This window comes from Scyliorhinus canicula, chromosome 24 (genome assembly GCF_902713615.1).
Source record: "Scyliorhinus canicula chromosome 24, sScyCan1.1, whole genome shotgun sequence".
Taxonomy (NCBI): Eukaryota; Metazoa; Chordata; class Chondrichthyes; order Carcharhiniformes; family Scyliorhinidae; genus Scyliorhinus; species Scyliorhinus canicula.
In genome coordinates this window covers 23,709,214-23,725,195 of record NC_052169.1, presented here as the reverse complement: position 1 = coordinate 23,725,195, position 15,982 = coordinate 23,709,214, and the positions used below count along the sequence as shown (strand labels likewise).

Genomic DNA, 15,982 nt, shown 5'->3' with positions numbered 1-15,982 from the left:
GGCCTCCCGACATTTTTCATGCCCTCCCGCTATTCTCCCCCCCCCCCAACACCCGACCCACGCCACAAATCGCCGCTCGCCGTTTTTTTACGGCGAGCGGCGATTCTCCTGGGCCGAGCTGCCGGCTCTTCACGCCCGTTTCACCGCGGCAGCAAACACCTGCTCGCTGCCGTCGTGAAACGGGCGGCAGATGCCCGATTGGCACGGGAGCACCACGACTGCTCGGGAGGGGACAGGCCCGCGATCGGTGCCCACCGATCGTCGGGCCAGCGTCCAAAACAGACGCATTCTTTCCCCTCCGCCGCCCGGCAAGATCAAGCTGCCACGTTTTGCCGGGCGGCTGAGGAGAAAGACGGCAACTGCACATGTGCGGGTTGGCATTGTCAGCCGCCGTGACGCTTGACGTGCGGCCTTGACGACCGTCGTCAAGGCCGTGACGCACGGGGTCGTGTCCTAGCCCCGCCCGGGGGGGAGAATCGGCCCCGGAAGTGGCCGTGAAGGCTCCCGTGGGTCACGGCCTGTCCCACGGCAGCCTTTACGATTCTCCGCACTTGCGGAGAATCGCGCCCAATATGTGGATCGGCCGACAAGAGGTGGGGCCACATTGGATTTGGTACTGGGCAATGAACCGGGCCAAGTGTTAGATTTGTTTGTGGGAGAGCACTTTGGAGATAGTGACCACAATTCGGTGTCTTTCACTATTGCAATGGAGAGGGAAAGGGCCATACGGCAGGGCAAGTTTTATAATTGGGGGAGGGGTAATTATGATACGATTAGGCAAGAATTAGGTAGCATAAGATGGGAACAGAAACTGTCAGGGAAAGGCACAAATGGAAAGTGGAGCTTGTTCAAGGAATAAATACTGCATGTCCTTGATAGATATGTCCTTGTCAGGCAGGGAGGAAATGGCCGTGTGAGGGAACCATGGTTCACAAAAGAGGTTGAATGTCTTGTGAAGAGGAAAAAGGAAGAGAAAACAAGGTTCAGTTGGGTCGCTTGAGGGTTACAAGGTAGCAAGGAATGAGCTAAAAAAAAAAGAGCTTAGGAGAGCTAGGGGGGAACATGAGAAGTAATTGGCGGGTCAGATCAAGGAAAACACCAAGGCTTTTTACTCTGATGTGAGAAATATAAAATGACCAGGGTGAGGTTGGGGCCGGTCAAGGACAGTAGTGGGTACTTGTGCATGGAGTCAGAAGATATAGAAGAGGTGTTGAATGAATACTTTTCTTCAGTGTTCATCAAGGAGAGGGGCCATGTTTTTGAGGATGAGAGTGTGATACAGGCGGGTAGGCTGGAGGAGGTAGATGTTCTGAGGAAAGAAGTATTCGCAATTTTGAAAAACCTTATGGTCGACAAGTCCCCTGGGCCAGATGGGATATATCCTAGGATTCTTTGGGAGGCAAGGGATGAGATTGCAGAGCTTTTGGCTTTGATCTTTGGGTCCTCACTGTCCACGGGGATAGTGCCAGAGGACTGGAGAGTGGCGAATGTTGTTCCTCTGTTCAAGAAAGGGAATAGGAATGACCCTGGTAATTATAGGCCGGTTAGTCTTACTTTGGTGGTCGGTAAGTTAATGGAAAAGGTCCTGAAGGGTAGGATTTATGACCATTTGGAAAGATGCAGCTTAATCCAGGATAGCACGGATTCGTGAAGGATAAGTCTTGCCTCACAAATGTGATTGAATTCTTTGAGGAGGTTACCAGGTGTGTCGATGAAGGTAGAGCAGCTGATGTCGTATACATGGATTTTAGTAAGGCGTTTGACAAGGTTCCCCATGGTCGGCTCATGAAGAAAGTAAGGAGGTGTGGGATAGAGGGAAATTTGGCCAATTGGATAAGTAACTGGCTATCACATAGAAGACAGAGGGTGGTGGTGGATGGAAACTTTTCAGACTGGAGACCAGTTACCAGCGGTGTACCACAGGGATCAGTGCTGGGTCCTCTGCTATTTGTGATTTTTATCAATGACTTGGAGGAGGGGGCTGAAGGGTGGGTCAGTAAATTTGCTGATGACACCAAGATTGGTGGAGTAGTGGATGAGGTGGAGGGCTGTTGTAGGCTGCAAAGAGACATTGATAGGATGCAGAGCTGGGCCGAAAAATGGCAGATGGAGTTTAACCCTGATAATGCGAGGTGATTCATTTTGGTAGGATAAATTTGAATGCGGATTACAGGGTCAATGGCAGGGTTCTGAGGAATGTGGAGGAACAGAGAGATCTTGGGGGTTCATGTCCACAGATCTCTGAAGGTTGCCACTCAGTGGATAGAGCCGTGAAGAAGGCCTATAGTGTGTGAGCGTTTATTAACAGGGGGCTTGAGTTTAAGAGCCGCGGGATTATGCTGCAACTGTACAGGACCCTGGTGAGACCACATTTGGAGTATTGTGTGCAGTTCTGGTCACCTCACTATTGGAGGGATGTGGAAGCATTGGAAAGGGTGCAAAGGAGATTTACCAGGATGCTGCCTGGTTTGCAGGATAGGTCTTATGAGGAAAGGTTGAGGGAGCTAGGGCTTTTCTCTTTGGAGCGGAGGAGGATGAGAGGCGACTTAATAGAGGTTTATAAGATGATGAGGGGGATAGATAGAGTAGACGTTCAGAGACTTATTTCCTCGGGTGGATGTAGCTGTTACAAGGGAACATAACTATAAGGTTCAGGGTGGGATATATAGGAGGGATGTCCAAGGTAGGTTGTTTACTCAGAGTGGTTCGAGTGTGGAATGGACTGCCTGCTGTGATAGTGGAGTCGGACACTTTAGGAACTTTCAAGCGGTTATTGGATCGGCACATGGAGCACACCAGAATGACAGGGAGTGGGATAGCTTGATCTTGGTTTCGAACAAGGCTCGGCACAACACTGAGGGCCGAAGGGCCTGTTCTGTGCTGTACTGTTCTCTGTTCTATGTTCTGGCTCCTGGTGATGACTTCTTGCCGTCTGGCTCCTGACCTCACCCTCCGGCTCCACAGCTGGGGTCCAACCACCCTTTTGCTATGAATCCTGGATAGTGAGAGTTTATGGATTACTATGGAAATGGTGTTTCTTTTGAATTGCTAAGTGGCGCTGGTTTTGATAGGCTTTGCCTGTGTCTAAACTCATTCTTGTATCTTTTTGTTTATTCACTTCCAGTTGTGGGCATCCCTAACTAGACCCAGTATTTATTGCCCATCCCTAATTGCCCCCGAGAAGGTGATGGTGAGCTGCCTTAAACCGCTGCAGTCCATGTGTAGGTACACCCACAGTGGTTAGGGAGGAAGTTGCAGGATTTTAACTAAGTGGCAATGAAGGGACGGCCAATATATTTCCAAGTCCGGATGGTGAGTGGCTTGGAGGGGAACTTCCAGGTGGTGGTGTTCCCATGTGTCCATTGCCTTCACCCTTCTAGATGTTGGTGTTCGTGGGTTTGGAAGGTGCTGTCTCAGGAACCTTGGTGAGTTCCGACAGTGCATCTTGTAGATTGTACACATGGCCGCTCTGTGCGTCAGTGGTGGACGGATTGAATGTTTGCGGAATGGGTAGCAATCAAGCAGGGCTGCTTTGTCCTGGATGGTGTTGAGCTTCTCGAATGTTGTTGGAACTGCACTCATCCAGGCACGTGGACCGAAATTTCTAAAGGTTCTTGCTGCAGGTTGCAGCAACAGCAGAGAATTTCAATTGAAATTTAACTCCAGAGGACACCAAGCAGTGGCTGCAACCTCGATGCCAGAACTGGGCCTTGGTAACCCTGCCTGTATCTGGGTTTGGGAGCAGTCAGAGCAGGGTCCACAGTGTCCTGCAGCTGGTGGGGAAGGGAGCCGAGAGGGTCCCGTAGCCGAAGAGCTTTTTGTTGAGTCGCCAACTGGAGATACGCTCCAGGAGGTTTCTTTAAGTCACCGTTTCTTTTCGGGTTTAATCCTAGCCCCACAGTGTTAGTTTATAGCTCAATGTACATGACTAAACAAGCAGCCATGATACCACATGATATCGAACTCGGCAGAGCGGAAAACGGCCAGCTATTTTCACACCCTCCCATCGATAACCCTGCAGATTTCAGGTGATGGTGATGCTGTGGTATTGTCACTGGGCGACGCAGACTAATCTGGGGGCAAGAGGCCCACAGCAATGTGGTTAACTCTTAACTGCTCCCTGATGTGATGGGGCAAGCCACTCCATTCAAGGGAAATCTGGATGGGCAACAAATGTCTTTTTACGGTGGTAAATCCCAAACGTTAAAGGATGGCAATGCACCAAATGGGGTCTAACCGGTGATTTGTTAAGGTTTCACATAACTTCCTTGTCTTGGTATTGAATGACCGCACTTATAAAACCAAGTATTCCCTGTGTTCTGTCACAGGTAGAGCAGTGACATCTTTAACATCGAAAACACAAATATCAGGGCCACCTACAGGCATTTTAGGTGAAGATGATCACTTTGAAATCAGCGGTTGGGGGAGTTTTCACAGGAGTGTTCAATGCAGTGAAGTTTTACATAGACGGTTTATACGTGCGTGCATGTGTCTTATCACATAGGAAGCCGACACCTATATCAGATTGTTCAGTGTCCACAAGGATTTGCAGACAGTATAATCACCACCATTGATTCTTAAGCTCTCTCTTTCCAGGAGGTTTTAACGGCAAGGATCGAATATGTGAAGACATATCCGGAGCGTTACAGTGTCAGCGAAATAATAAGCATCATGGGAGGGAAATTCATTCCAGACCTCACCCTTCAACTGGAAAAGAAGCTCCTGTGCCTGGTAATCGATAAACTGAACATCTGTTTGTGTTTAATGCTCCTGCTTCTCTCATCAGTCCCAGCACTGGGGACTTAATGGAGGTTGAAGAACAAATGTCTCATTATTAAAGTTTTTCCTTTGGAAGAACAAGTTTGCCCTGAGGGGGTCGGTACAAGGCAGAAGGTGACAATCGGCCCTCTGCACTGATGGCTCTTCAACTGAATCTGGGCTAATCTGATTCCATTTTATCATTTTAAAAAAAATATTCATTTTATTGAGGTATTTTTGGTACAGTAACAACAACAAGATAAACAATATACATGAAACCATAAACATAGTGCAAAAGCCGTTTACCTTTCATACAAGTCCCACCCTTATTGACCTATTAATTTCCCGCAAAGAAGTCGACGAACGGTTGTCACCGCCGGGTGAACATAGAACAGTACAGCACAGAACAGGCCCTTCGACCCTCGATGTTGTGCCGAGCAATGATCACCCTACTCAAACCCACGTATCCACCCTATACCCGTAACCCAACAACCCCCACCCCTTAACCTTACTTTTTAGGACACTACGGGCAATTTAGCATGGCCAATCCACCTAACCTGCACATCTTTGGACTGTGGGAGGAAACCGGAGCACCCGGAGGAAACTCACGCACACACGGGGAGGACGTGCAGACTCCGCACAGACAGTGACCCAGCCGGGAACCGAACCTGGGTCCCTGGAGCTGTGAAGCATTTATGCTAACCACCATGCTACCGTGAACTCGAACAGTCACCCTCTCAAGGTGAACTTGATTTTCTTCAAACAGAGAAAGCTAGCCATGTCCGGTAGCCAGGTCTCTGACTTCGGGGGCTTTGAGTCCCTGCATGCTAATAGTATCTGTCTCCAGGCTACCAGGGAGGCAAAGGCCAGAATTATGAGGGGCATAGACAGGGTGGATAGTCAGAGGCTTTTCCCCAGTGTAGAGGGGTCAATTACAAACGGGCATAGGTTTAAGGTGTGAGGGGCAAGGTTTAGAGGAGATGTACGAGGCAAGTTTTTTTAAAAATAATTTTTATTCAAATTTTTCAACAACAAATTTTCTCCCAACAATAAAGTAAACAAAGTGTAGAAATAAACAGAAAGAGAAATCCCCTCCAATACAAAGCAATAAATTAATAACTTAATAACAATACAAAAAAAAAGAAAATAGCAAACACACCGTCGCAAAAACAAACCCCCTTAACAGATCCTGAACCCCCCACCCCCGGGTTGCTGTTGAGATTGACCACCCTCTAACCCTCCGCCAGAAAATCGAGAAAGGGCTGCCACCGCCGGAAGAACCCTTGTACCGACCTCCACAGGGCAAACTTAACCTTCTCCAGCCTGATGAACCCGGCCATGTCATTAATCCAGGCCTCTGGGCTCGGGGGCTTCGCATCCCTCCACTGTAAAAGAATCCAATGCCGGGCTACTAGAGATGCAAAGGCCAGGGTACCGGCCTCTCACCTCCTGCACTCCCGGCTCCGATGCTACCCCAAAGATCGTGAGCCCCCAGCCAGGCTCCACCCTGGAACCGACCACCCTGGACAAAGTCCCCGCCACCCCCTTCCAAAACCCCTCCAACGCCGGACACGCCCAGAACATGTGGGTGTGGTTCGCCGGGCCTCCCACACCTGTCCTCTCCCCCAAAGAACCGGCTCATCCTGGCCCCAGTCATGTGCACCCTGTGCAGCACCTTCAGCTGAATTAAGCTGAGCCGTGCGCAAGAAGAGGACGAGTTCACCCTCCCCAGGGTGTCCGCCCACGTCCCCTTGTCGATCTCCTCCCCTAACTCCACCTCCCACTTCGCTTTCAGCTCATCCATCGAGGCCTCCTCCTGCATCATCTGATAAATTGCCAAGATCCTACCCTCACCGACACACGTACCCGAGAGCACCCTGTCCTGCACCCCCCTAGGTGGCAGCAGCGGGAACTCCACCACCTGCCGCTTGACAAACACCCTAATCTGCATATACCTGAAAGCATTCCCAGGGGGGAGGCCCCACTTCCCCTCCAACTCCTCTAAAGTCGCAAACTTCCCATCGAAGAAAAGGTTCCCCCATCCGCCTGATGCCTGCCCTATGCCAACTCAAAAACCCACCGTCTATTCTCCCTGGTGCAAACTGGTGATTGCCCCGTATCGGGGCCCACACTGAGGCCTTCACTTCCCCCCCCATGCCACCTCCACAGCCCCCAAATTTTGAGGGACGCCACCACTACCGGATTCGTAGAATACCTTGCCGGGGGGAGTGGGAGCGGGGCCGTCACCGGTGCCTCCAAACTCGTACCCACACAGGACGCCACCTCCAACCTCTTCCATGCGGCACCCTCCCCCTCCATCACCTACGAATCATTGCCACGTTCGCAGCCCAGTAATACCCACACAAGTTGGGCAACGCCAAGCCGCCTACCTCCCTTCCTCACTCCAGGAATACCCTCCTCAGTCTCAGGGTCTTCCGCGCCCACACGAACCCCAGAATACTCTTATTCACCCTCTTAAAAAAAGCCTTCGGAATCAATATGGGGATGCACTGGAAAAGAAACAAAAACCTCGGGAGCACCGTCATCTTAACTGACTGGACCCTACCCACCAAAGAGAGTGGCAGCGCATCCCACCTCCTGGACTCCTCCTCCATCTGTTCCACCAGCCACGAAAGGTTTAGCCTATGCAGGGCCCCCCCAGCTCCTAGCGATCTGGATCCCAAGATATCTAAAGCTCCTCTCTGCCCTCTTCAACGAGAGCTCTCCTATCTCCCTCTCCTGGTCCCCCAGGTGCAGCACAAACAGCTCACTCTTCCCCACATTGAGCTTATAGCCCGAAAAATCCCCAAACTCCCCAAGTATCTTCAACACCTCGGGCATCCCCCCCCCGCCGGATCCGCGAGACGTACAACGGTAGATCATCTGTGTACAGCGACAACCGATGCCCCCCCCCCCCCCCCCCCCGGCCCGCCCGCACAATCCCCCTCCAGTTCTTCGAATCCCTCAGCGCCACGGCCAAGGGCTCAATCGCTAACGCGTAGAGCAGGGGAGACAAGGGGCACCCCTGCCTTGTCCTCCGGGAAAGCCAAAAGTCCTCCTACCTCCTCCCATCCGTCACCACACTCGCCACTGGGGAACGATACAGCAGCCTCACCCAGCTAATGAATCCCTCACCAAACCCAAACCTCCTCAGCACTTCCCACAGGTAGCTCCACTCCACCCGTCAAAAGCTTTCTCCGCGTCCATTGATGCTACTATTTCCGCCTCCCCATCCGCCGACGCCATCATCATAACATTAAGAAGCCGCCGTACATTGACATTCAGCTGCCTCCCCCTCACAAACCCCGTTTGGTCCTCATGGATAACAATCGGGACCACATCTTCCACCCTCCTGGACAGTATCTTAGCCAACAACTTTGCGTCCACGTTGAGGAGCGAAATCGGCCTGTAAGACCCACACTGGAGGGGGTCCTTATCCTGCTTCAGGATTATTGAGATTATTGCTCTAGACATCGTCGCAGAGCCCCCCCCCCCCCTCCCTCGCCTCATTCAGGGTCCTCACAGCAGCGGGCCCAGAAGATCTGAAAACTTCTTATAAAACTCCACCGGTCCCTGTCTGCATGCTCCCCAGCGCCTCCATCAGCTCCTCCAACTCGATTGGGGCCCCCGGACCCTCCGCCCGCTCATCCTCTACTCTTGGGAACTCCACCTTATCCAGAAAGCGATCCATCCTGCCCACCTCCCTAGGGGGCACCGCCCGGTACAACCCCTCGTAAAAGGATCTGAACACCCATTAATGTCCCTGCTACTCCGCACCAAGTTCCCTTCTGCATCTGTGACTCCCCCTATCTCTCCCGCTTCCTCCCGCTTTTGGAGCTGGTGGGCCAGCATCCAACTTGCCTTCTCCCCGTACTCATATTCTGCCCCCTGTGCCCTCCTCCACTGCGCCTCTGCCTTCCGGGTGGTCAGTATATCGAACTCCGCTTGGAGGCTGCGACGCTTCCTCAATAGCCCCTCCTCCGGGACATCCGCATACCTCCTGTCCACCCTTAACATTTCTTCCACCAGCCTCTCCCTCTCAACCCTCTCCCCCTCTCCCTGTGCGCCCGAATGGATATCAGCTCCCCTCTAACCACCGTCTTCAGCGCTTCCGAAACCACCCCAACTTGCACCTCCCCGTTATCATTGGCTTCCAAATACCACTCTATACCCCTACGGACCCGCCCACATACTTCCTCCTCTGCCAGAAGCCCCACATCTAACCTCCACAGCGGGCACTGATCCTTCCCCTCCCCCAGCTCCAGGTCAACCGAATGCGGAGCATGGTCAGATATGACTATCGCCGAATACTCCGCCCCCACCACCCCCGGGATTAGCGCCCTGCAGAGAACAAAACGGTCAATCCGGGAATAAGCCTTGTGGACATGGGAGAAAAAGGAAAACTCCCTACCTCCCGGCCTCAAAAACCTCCAAGGGTCTACACCTCCCATCTGATCCATGAACCCCCTCGGCACTGAGGCCGCCGCCGGCCTCTTGCCCGTCCTAGACTTCGAACAATCCAGAGCTGGATCCAACACAGTATTAAAGTCCCCTCCCAAGATCAAGCCCCATCTCCGTCTCCAGGTCCGGGATCCGGCTCAACATTCGCCAAGATCAAAACAAACACACCTCCATCCTCCAACAGTGCAAATTAAAACTTTGGCCGGAATTCTCCGCAACGGCCGACGCCGTGGTGAAACCCGGAGTGTATCACAACGGCGTCGGAGGCCACTCCTCACTCCCTATTCCCCCCACCCCCCTCTCCCCGGGGGCTAGGAGCAACGTTTCGTGAAGCTCGGCTGCCGGGCCTTGACGCTGGCGTCAAGGCGGCACGCCGATAATGATGCGGCCGGCGGCGCATTAGTGACGTCAGCCGCGCATGCGCAGGTTGGCCGGCTCCAACCCGCGCATGCGCGGCACGGCCGTGGTGCTCAATCCCCTCTCCGCCCCCCACAGGCCCCAAACTCACCTTTCGCGTGATGCTCAGCAAATTGTGTGACAGAATATTCAGCAAAGTTGTTTCACAATGAATCATAGAATCCCTACAGTGCAGAAGGAAGCCATTCGGCCCATCGAGTCTGCGCCGACCCTCCGAAAGAACACCCATTCCCCATCCCCGTAACCCCACATAACCTGTTGGACACCAAGGGGCATTTAGCGTGGCCAATCCACTTAACCTGCACATTTGGTGTGATGTGGCCCACCGATCTGTGCGGGATCTCTCTCTCCCAATATCTGCATGTGATTTGCAGGCAGAGCAGCAACGATGCCAGCATTTGCTGACGTCCTCAAAGTGGAAACTGGGTTCCTGTGTACTTTGGGCGGGATTCTCCGACTTCCCAGCCGCGTGTTCCCGGCAGAAGGAGGCGGCACTGCCGTTCACTGAGTTTGGGGGGGGGGGGGGATTCTCTGCTCTCGCCGCTGTCAGTGGGTTTCCCATTGAAATTCCCACTCCCCTGAGAAATTCCTGGGCAGGGTATGTTGCCAGCGGGACTAGAGAATCCCGCTGCCAGGGAACCGCCGGCGAATTCCGGCCTCTTTATAACGCAACGGAGATTTCCCAGATAGAATTTGTATACAGTTTCCATGATTTAAACCTTTTGTTAACATTTTAATGTCTTGATGAAAAGTGCCTGTTGAGTCAGCTTTCTGCCTCTGTTTCTGACTCCGCAGGGCAGGGCTTCATTTCTGCGGGTTCCGAATCACATTGCCTCGCACCAGCTAACAACAGATTATAAAACCATCGTTGCATATACTCCGCCTGCAGAGAAGGCCGCGTCTTTTCAAACCGTAAGTTTTCTGTGCTGGGTGGATGTGCTTTCAGAATTTTGCAGCTTGAGTACAATTCCATCACATGGGCATTTTTAAATGCTATTTGGATACCTGTTGGCCTTGGCTGATGTTGCACAGGGAGATTAGAACATAGAACATAGAACAGTACAGCACAGAACAGGCCCTTCGGCCCTCAATGTTGTGCCGAGCCATGATCACCCTACTCAAACCCACGTATCCACCCTATACCTGTAACCCAACAACCCCCCCCTTAACCTTACTTTTATTAGGACACTACGGGCAATTTAGCATGGCCAATCCACCTAACCCGCACATCTTTGGACTGTGGGAGGAAACCGGAGCACCCGGAGGAAACCCACGCACACGGGGAGGACGTGCAGACTCCACACAGACAGTGACCCAGCCGGGAATCGAACCTGGGACCCTGGAGCTGTGAAGCATTTATGCTAACCACCATGCTACCCTGCTGCCCCTGAAGAGCAGCTATCCTCTTCAGGTGAAGCAGAGTTAGAAGGGTAGGGGGTTATTGCCTCAAGGTGCACAGGCACATAGTCGTCATTTTTAAGATCACATGTTCTGTCCCTATTTGGAACAGAGAACATACAGTGCAGAAGGAGGCCATTCGGCCCATCGAGTCTGCACCGACCCATTTAAGCCTTCGCTTCCACCCTATCCCCGTAACCCAATAACCCCTCCTGACCTTTTTTGGTCACTAAGGGCAATTTATCATGGCCAATCCACCTAACCTACACGTCTTTGGACTGTCGGAGGAAACCCACGCAGACACGGGGAGAACGTGCAAACTCCGCACAGACAGTGACCCAGCGGGGAATCGAACCTGGGACCCTGACGCTGTGAAGCCACAGTGCTAACCATTGTGCTACCGTGCCGCACCATTTGGATGCAATGCTGTGATTATAGCCAGACAAGGAAACTGACAGCCACGTGGGCACCTGAGTAGAGATTCTTGGAGTGCTGGAGTTTTTCCGGTGTAGTCAAGGCAACGCTTGCCAACCAGGTCTGTGATACACCATGTACAAAACATTCCTGGGGCTAGGCTGCAATTGCGCTCTGCCGCGTTGCAATTTATAATGGAAGAATTTAGGGTGGCACGGTGGGGCAGTGGTTAGCGCTGCTGCCTCACGGCGCCGTGGACCCGGGTTTGATCCCGGCCCTGGGTCACTGACCTTGTGGAGTTTGCACATTTTCCCCGTGTCTGCATTAATCTCACCCCCACAACCCAAAGATGTGCAGGGTAGGTGGATTGGCCAGGCTAAATTTCCCCTTAATTGGAAACATTTAAAAAAAAAGGAAAAATTGATCACAAAAATGTGACGCCAGGGAAAAAGGGTTATGGACAGAATTTGGACATGGACATTGTTCTGGTTTGATTGTGTGGTGAATCACACTGATGCTTGTTACAGTCCTTTGAAAAATTATTCGCTGAAGTGTGACGAAAATCTCTACTTTAATTCTTCGTAAAAGTTGACTAGTTTAAAATTTGCCTGTATTGTTTAGTAGAATGGATGGTTAAAACTCTCCATTGTTCCTGTTCCTCCAACCCTCCCACGATCCCTGGATTCTCCATTTCTGGCCTCTTATGCACCCCTAGTTTCCATCACCTTCCATTAGTGGCCACGCGTTCAAGCTACCGAAGGATTTCCCCCTCTACCTGTCTGTCTATCTCTCTCTCCGCCTTTAAGATGCTCCTCTAAACTTCCTCCTGGCAAGTGCTGCGGGATGTTACACTGCGGGAACGGTGATATACAAGTTATTGTTCCAAAGTGTGAAATGTTTGTTTGTTTTTGGGGGCTGGTTTCAGGAAGTCAGCAGTGACGTGAATGCAGAAAAGTTGAGCATAAAATACGGAGCGAAGGTGTCACTGACCAACCAAGCATTGTTTGCCCTATTGAATAATTGTGGGCCGAATTATACAGAACAATGGGAGATTCCAGTCCATGTGAAAACCATCTGTGGCGAAGGTATACACTTTTAAAATATTTTCTGCTTATTCATTCTGTGAGTATTATTTCTGACAGATCAGATTGCGTAAAATTCGGGTTTAGTAAGTAAAGTTGCCACAGTCCCAGATGACCATAGGCTGCTTTCCTCTTTGAGGGCGAGGATCACTACACCTCGGGCAAGGGGAAAGGTTGAGAAGGCAGGAATAACCTCAGCTGGAACGGGAATTGAACTGTCAGTCAGAGAGACAATCGGTGGGTGGGTAAGAGAACAGGTGAGAACGGACAGCGATTCGGGCAGAAAGGGAGGGAGAGTGAGAATCGGCCAGAGTGGGAATCGGGCAGAGGGGGAGAGTGAGAATCGGGCAGGGGGAGAGAGCGAGAATCGGGCAGGGGGTCGGAGGGCAGGAATCGGGCGGGGGGGAGAGAGCGAGAATCGGGCGGGGGGTCGGAGGGCGGGAATCGGTAGGCGGGAGAGGGCGAGAATCGGGCGGGGGGGAGAGAGCGAGAATCGGGCAGAGAGGGAGACTTCGAATCGGGCAGAGAGGGAGAGTGAGAATCGGGCAGGGGGGGAGAGAGTGAAAATCGGGCAGAGAGGGAGAGCGAGAATCGGGCGGGGGGAGAGTGAGAATCGGGGGGGGGGGAGAGCGAGAATCGGGCAGGGGGAGAGTGAGAATTCGGCGGGGGGGAGAGCGAGAATCGGGCAGGGGGAAGAGAGCGAGAATCGGGCAGGGGGGAGAGAGCGACAATCGGGCAGGGGGGGAGAGAGCGACAATCGGGCAGGGGAGAGCGACAATCGGGCAGAATGGGGGAGAGAGCGAGAATTGGGCAGTGGGGGAGAGAGCGAGAATTGGGCAGGGGGGGAAGAGAGCGACAATCGGGCAGGGGAGAGCGAGAATCGGGCAGAATGGGGGAGAGAGCGAGAATCGGGCAGGGGTAGAGAGCGAGAATTGGGCAGGGGGGAGAGAGCGAGAATCGGGCAGGGGGGAGAGTGAGAATCGGGCAGAATGGGGGAGAGCGAGAATCGGGCAGGGGGGGAGAGAGCGAGAATCGGGCAGGGAGAGAGTGAGAATCGGGCGGGGGGGGGGAGAGTGAGAATAGGGCAGGGGAGAGCGAGAATCGGGCAGGGGAGAGCGCGAGAATCGGGCATTGGGGGGGGGAGAGTGAGAATAGGGCGGGGGCAAAGGGCGAGAATCGGGCAGGGGGAGTGAGAATCGGGCATCGGGGGGAGAGTGAGAATAGGGCATCGGGGGGAGAGTGAGAATAGGGCGGGGGCAGAGGGCGAGAATCGGGCAGGGGGGCAGAGGGCGAGAATCGGGCAGGGGGAGAGCGAGAATCGGGCGGGGGGTCGGAGGGCAGGAATCGGGCGGGGGGGAGAGGGCGAGAATCGGGCGGGAATCGGGCGGGGGAGAGAGCGAGAATCGGGCGGGGGGTCGGAGGGCGGGAATCGGGCGGGGGGAGAGGGCGAGAATCGGGCGGGGGGGAGAGAGCGAGAATCGGGCGGGGGGGAGAGCGAGAATCGGGCAGGGGTGGAGAGTGCGAGAATCGGGCATGGGGGGAGATTGAGAATTGGGCATCGGGGGAGATTGAGAATTGGGCATCGGAGGGAGAGTGAGAATAGGGCAGGAGAGAACGAGAATCGGGCAGGGGGGCAGTGGGCGAGAATCGGACGGGCGAGAGAGCGAGAATCGGGCTGAGAGTGGGAGGGGAACGCGGGCAGAGAGGGTGACACCGTAGCACAGTGGTTGGCACTGCTGCCTGACAGCACCAGGGACCCGGGTTCAATCCCAGCCTCGGCTGACTGTGTGGAGTCTGCACGTTCTCCCTGTGTCTGTGTGGCTTTCGTCCGGATGCTCCGGTTTCCTCCCACAGTCCAAAGACGTGCAGGTTAAGTGGATTGGCCATGATCAATTCCCGTACCAGCCTCCCCGACAGGGGCCGGAATGTGGCGACTAGGGGCTTTTCACAGTAACTTCATTGAAGCCTACTCGTGACAATGAGCGATTGTCATTTCATTCAATTGCCCCTTCGTGTCCAATGGTTAGGGGGGTTCAGGGCTTGCGAGGGATAGGGTGGTCCAGACTTAATGGCCTCCTTCTGCACTGTAGGGGGGAGAGTGAGAATAGGGCGGGGGGCAGAGGACGAGAATCGGGCAGGGGGGAGGGCGAGGGAAGTGGCAAAGAGTGGGCAAGAGAGGGAGGGCGAGGGAAGTGGCAAGAGAGGGAGGGAGAGAGAGCATGAGGCAGCCGGAGAGGGAGCATAAGCGGCTGGAGGGAAAGGGAGAGAAAAGTGAGGGTGAGAGAAAGAGAGAATCCAGAGAGGGAGCACCCGAGAGAGAGGGGCAGAATCGAGTGGAGAGAGTGGGCTGAGCAATGGTTGGGATATTGAGTTCCCAATGCTCTCTCGAAACCTGTGTTTTTCAAACTTTTTTTCCTGGGACCCAATTTTGCCAAGCGGCTGACATAGAACATTCAGTGCAGAAGGAGGTCATTCGGCCCATCGAGTCTGCACCAAACCACTTAAGCCCTCACTTCCACCCTATCCCCGTAACCCAATAACCCCTCATCTTTTTGGTTACTAAGGGTAATTTATCATGGCCAATCCACCTCACCTGCACACCTTTGGACTGTGGGAGGAAACCGGAGCACCCGGAGGAAACCCACGCACACACGGGGAGAACATGCAGACTCCGCACAGACAGTCACCCAGCGGGGAATCGAACCTGGGACCCTGGCGCTGTGAAGCAGCAGTGCTAACCACTGTGCTACTGTGCTGCTGACCGAACCTTGCAACATACCATTTTCTTTTGCTTTTAGTGCGACAGGTGAGCCTGCTTGGTCCTCACAATCTCACTCCAATCAGGTTCACAGGAGGAGAGGGCAATGAGCATATCTGGGAGAGCGCGCGCTGATGTCAGGAGGAGGCGGTCTCCCCCCCCGCTGTGCTCCAGGCCTGCGCACTGAGATCTGGCTGAGGGGGCACGCATGCGCGGGGACGGCCGGTATCCTTGAAAGCCCATGGCGACTGGCACTTTTAAAAGCTGGTCGCGGCTGTTGGGGACTTCTTCCCGCGATCGGGAACACCTCGGCCGATCGCAACGCGACCCTCCCGACACCTGCCGACTGGTCGCAACCCTGAGTTTGAAATTGACTGCCCTAATTGATAACTGAGGTCTAATGTTTAGCTCAATGTTTTTTCTTCAATATCTCTAGAAACCGGATTAGTTATTTATCCCCTCTAATGTTAAAATCATATAATAGATTATTATATATTACTATTTTATTCATTTACGGGATGTAGCTGGCGTTGACTTGGCCAGCATTTATTGCCCAGCCTAATTGCCCTAGAGCAGTGTGTGGTGAGTTGCCTTCTTGAACCACCAGAGTCCCTGATGTGTAGGTACACCCACGGTGCTGTTAGGGAGGGTGTTCCACGGTTTTGACCTGGGGCAGTGCAGGAACGGCCGATAT

At 53.3% G+C, this 15,982-nt stretch overlaps 1 protein-coding gene across 1 annotated transcript in view; it reads left to right on the top strand.

The window, feature by feature from the left end:
• The window catches only part of LOC119956839 (little elongation complex subunit 2-like), a 32,938-nt gene that overhangs the window by 10,470 nt on the left and 6,486 nt on the right, over positions 1-15,982 (top strand). The window contains exons 5-7 of the mRNA XM_038784319.1: positions 4,597-4,731; positions 10,432-10,548; positions 12,374-12,533. Coding sequence (XP_038640247.1) covers positions 4,597-4,731; positions 10,432-10,548; positions 12,374-12,533 — 412 coding nt within the window. The remainder of the gene's footprint in view (positions 1-4,596; positions 4,732-10,431; positions 10,549-12,373; positions 12,534-15,982) is intronic.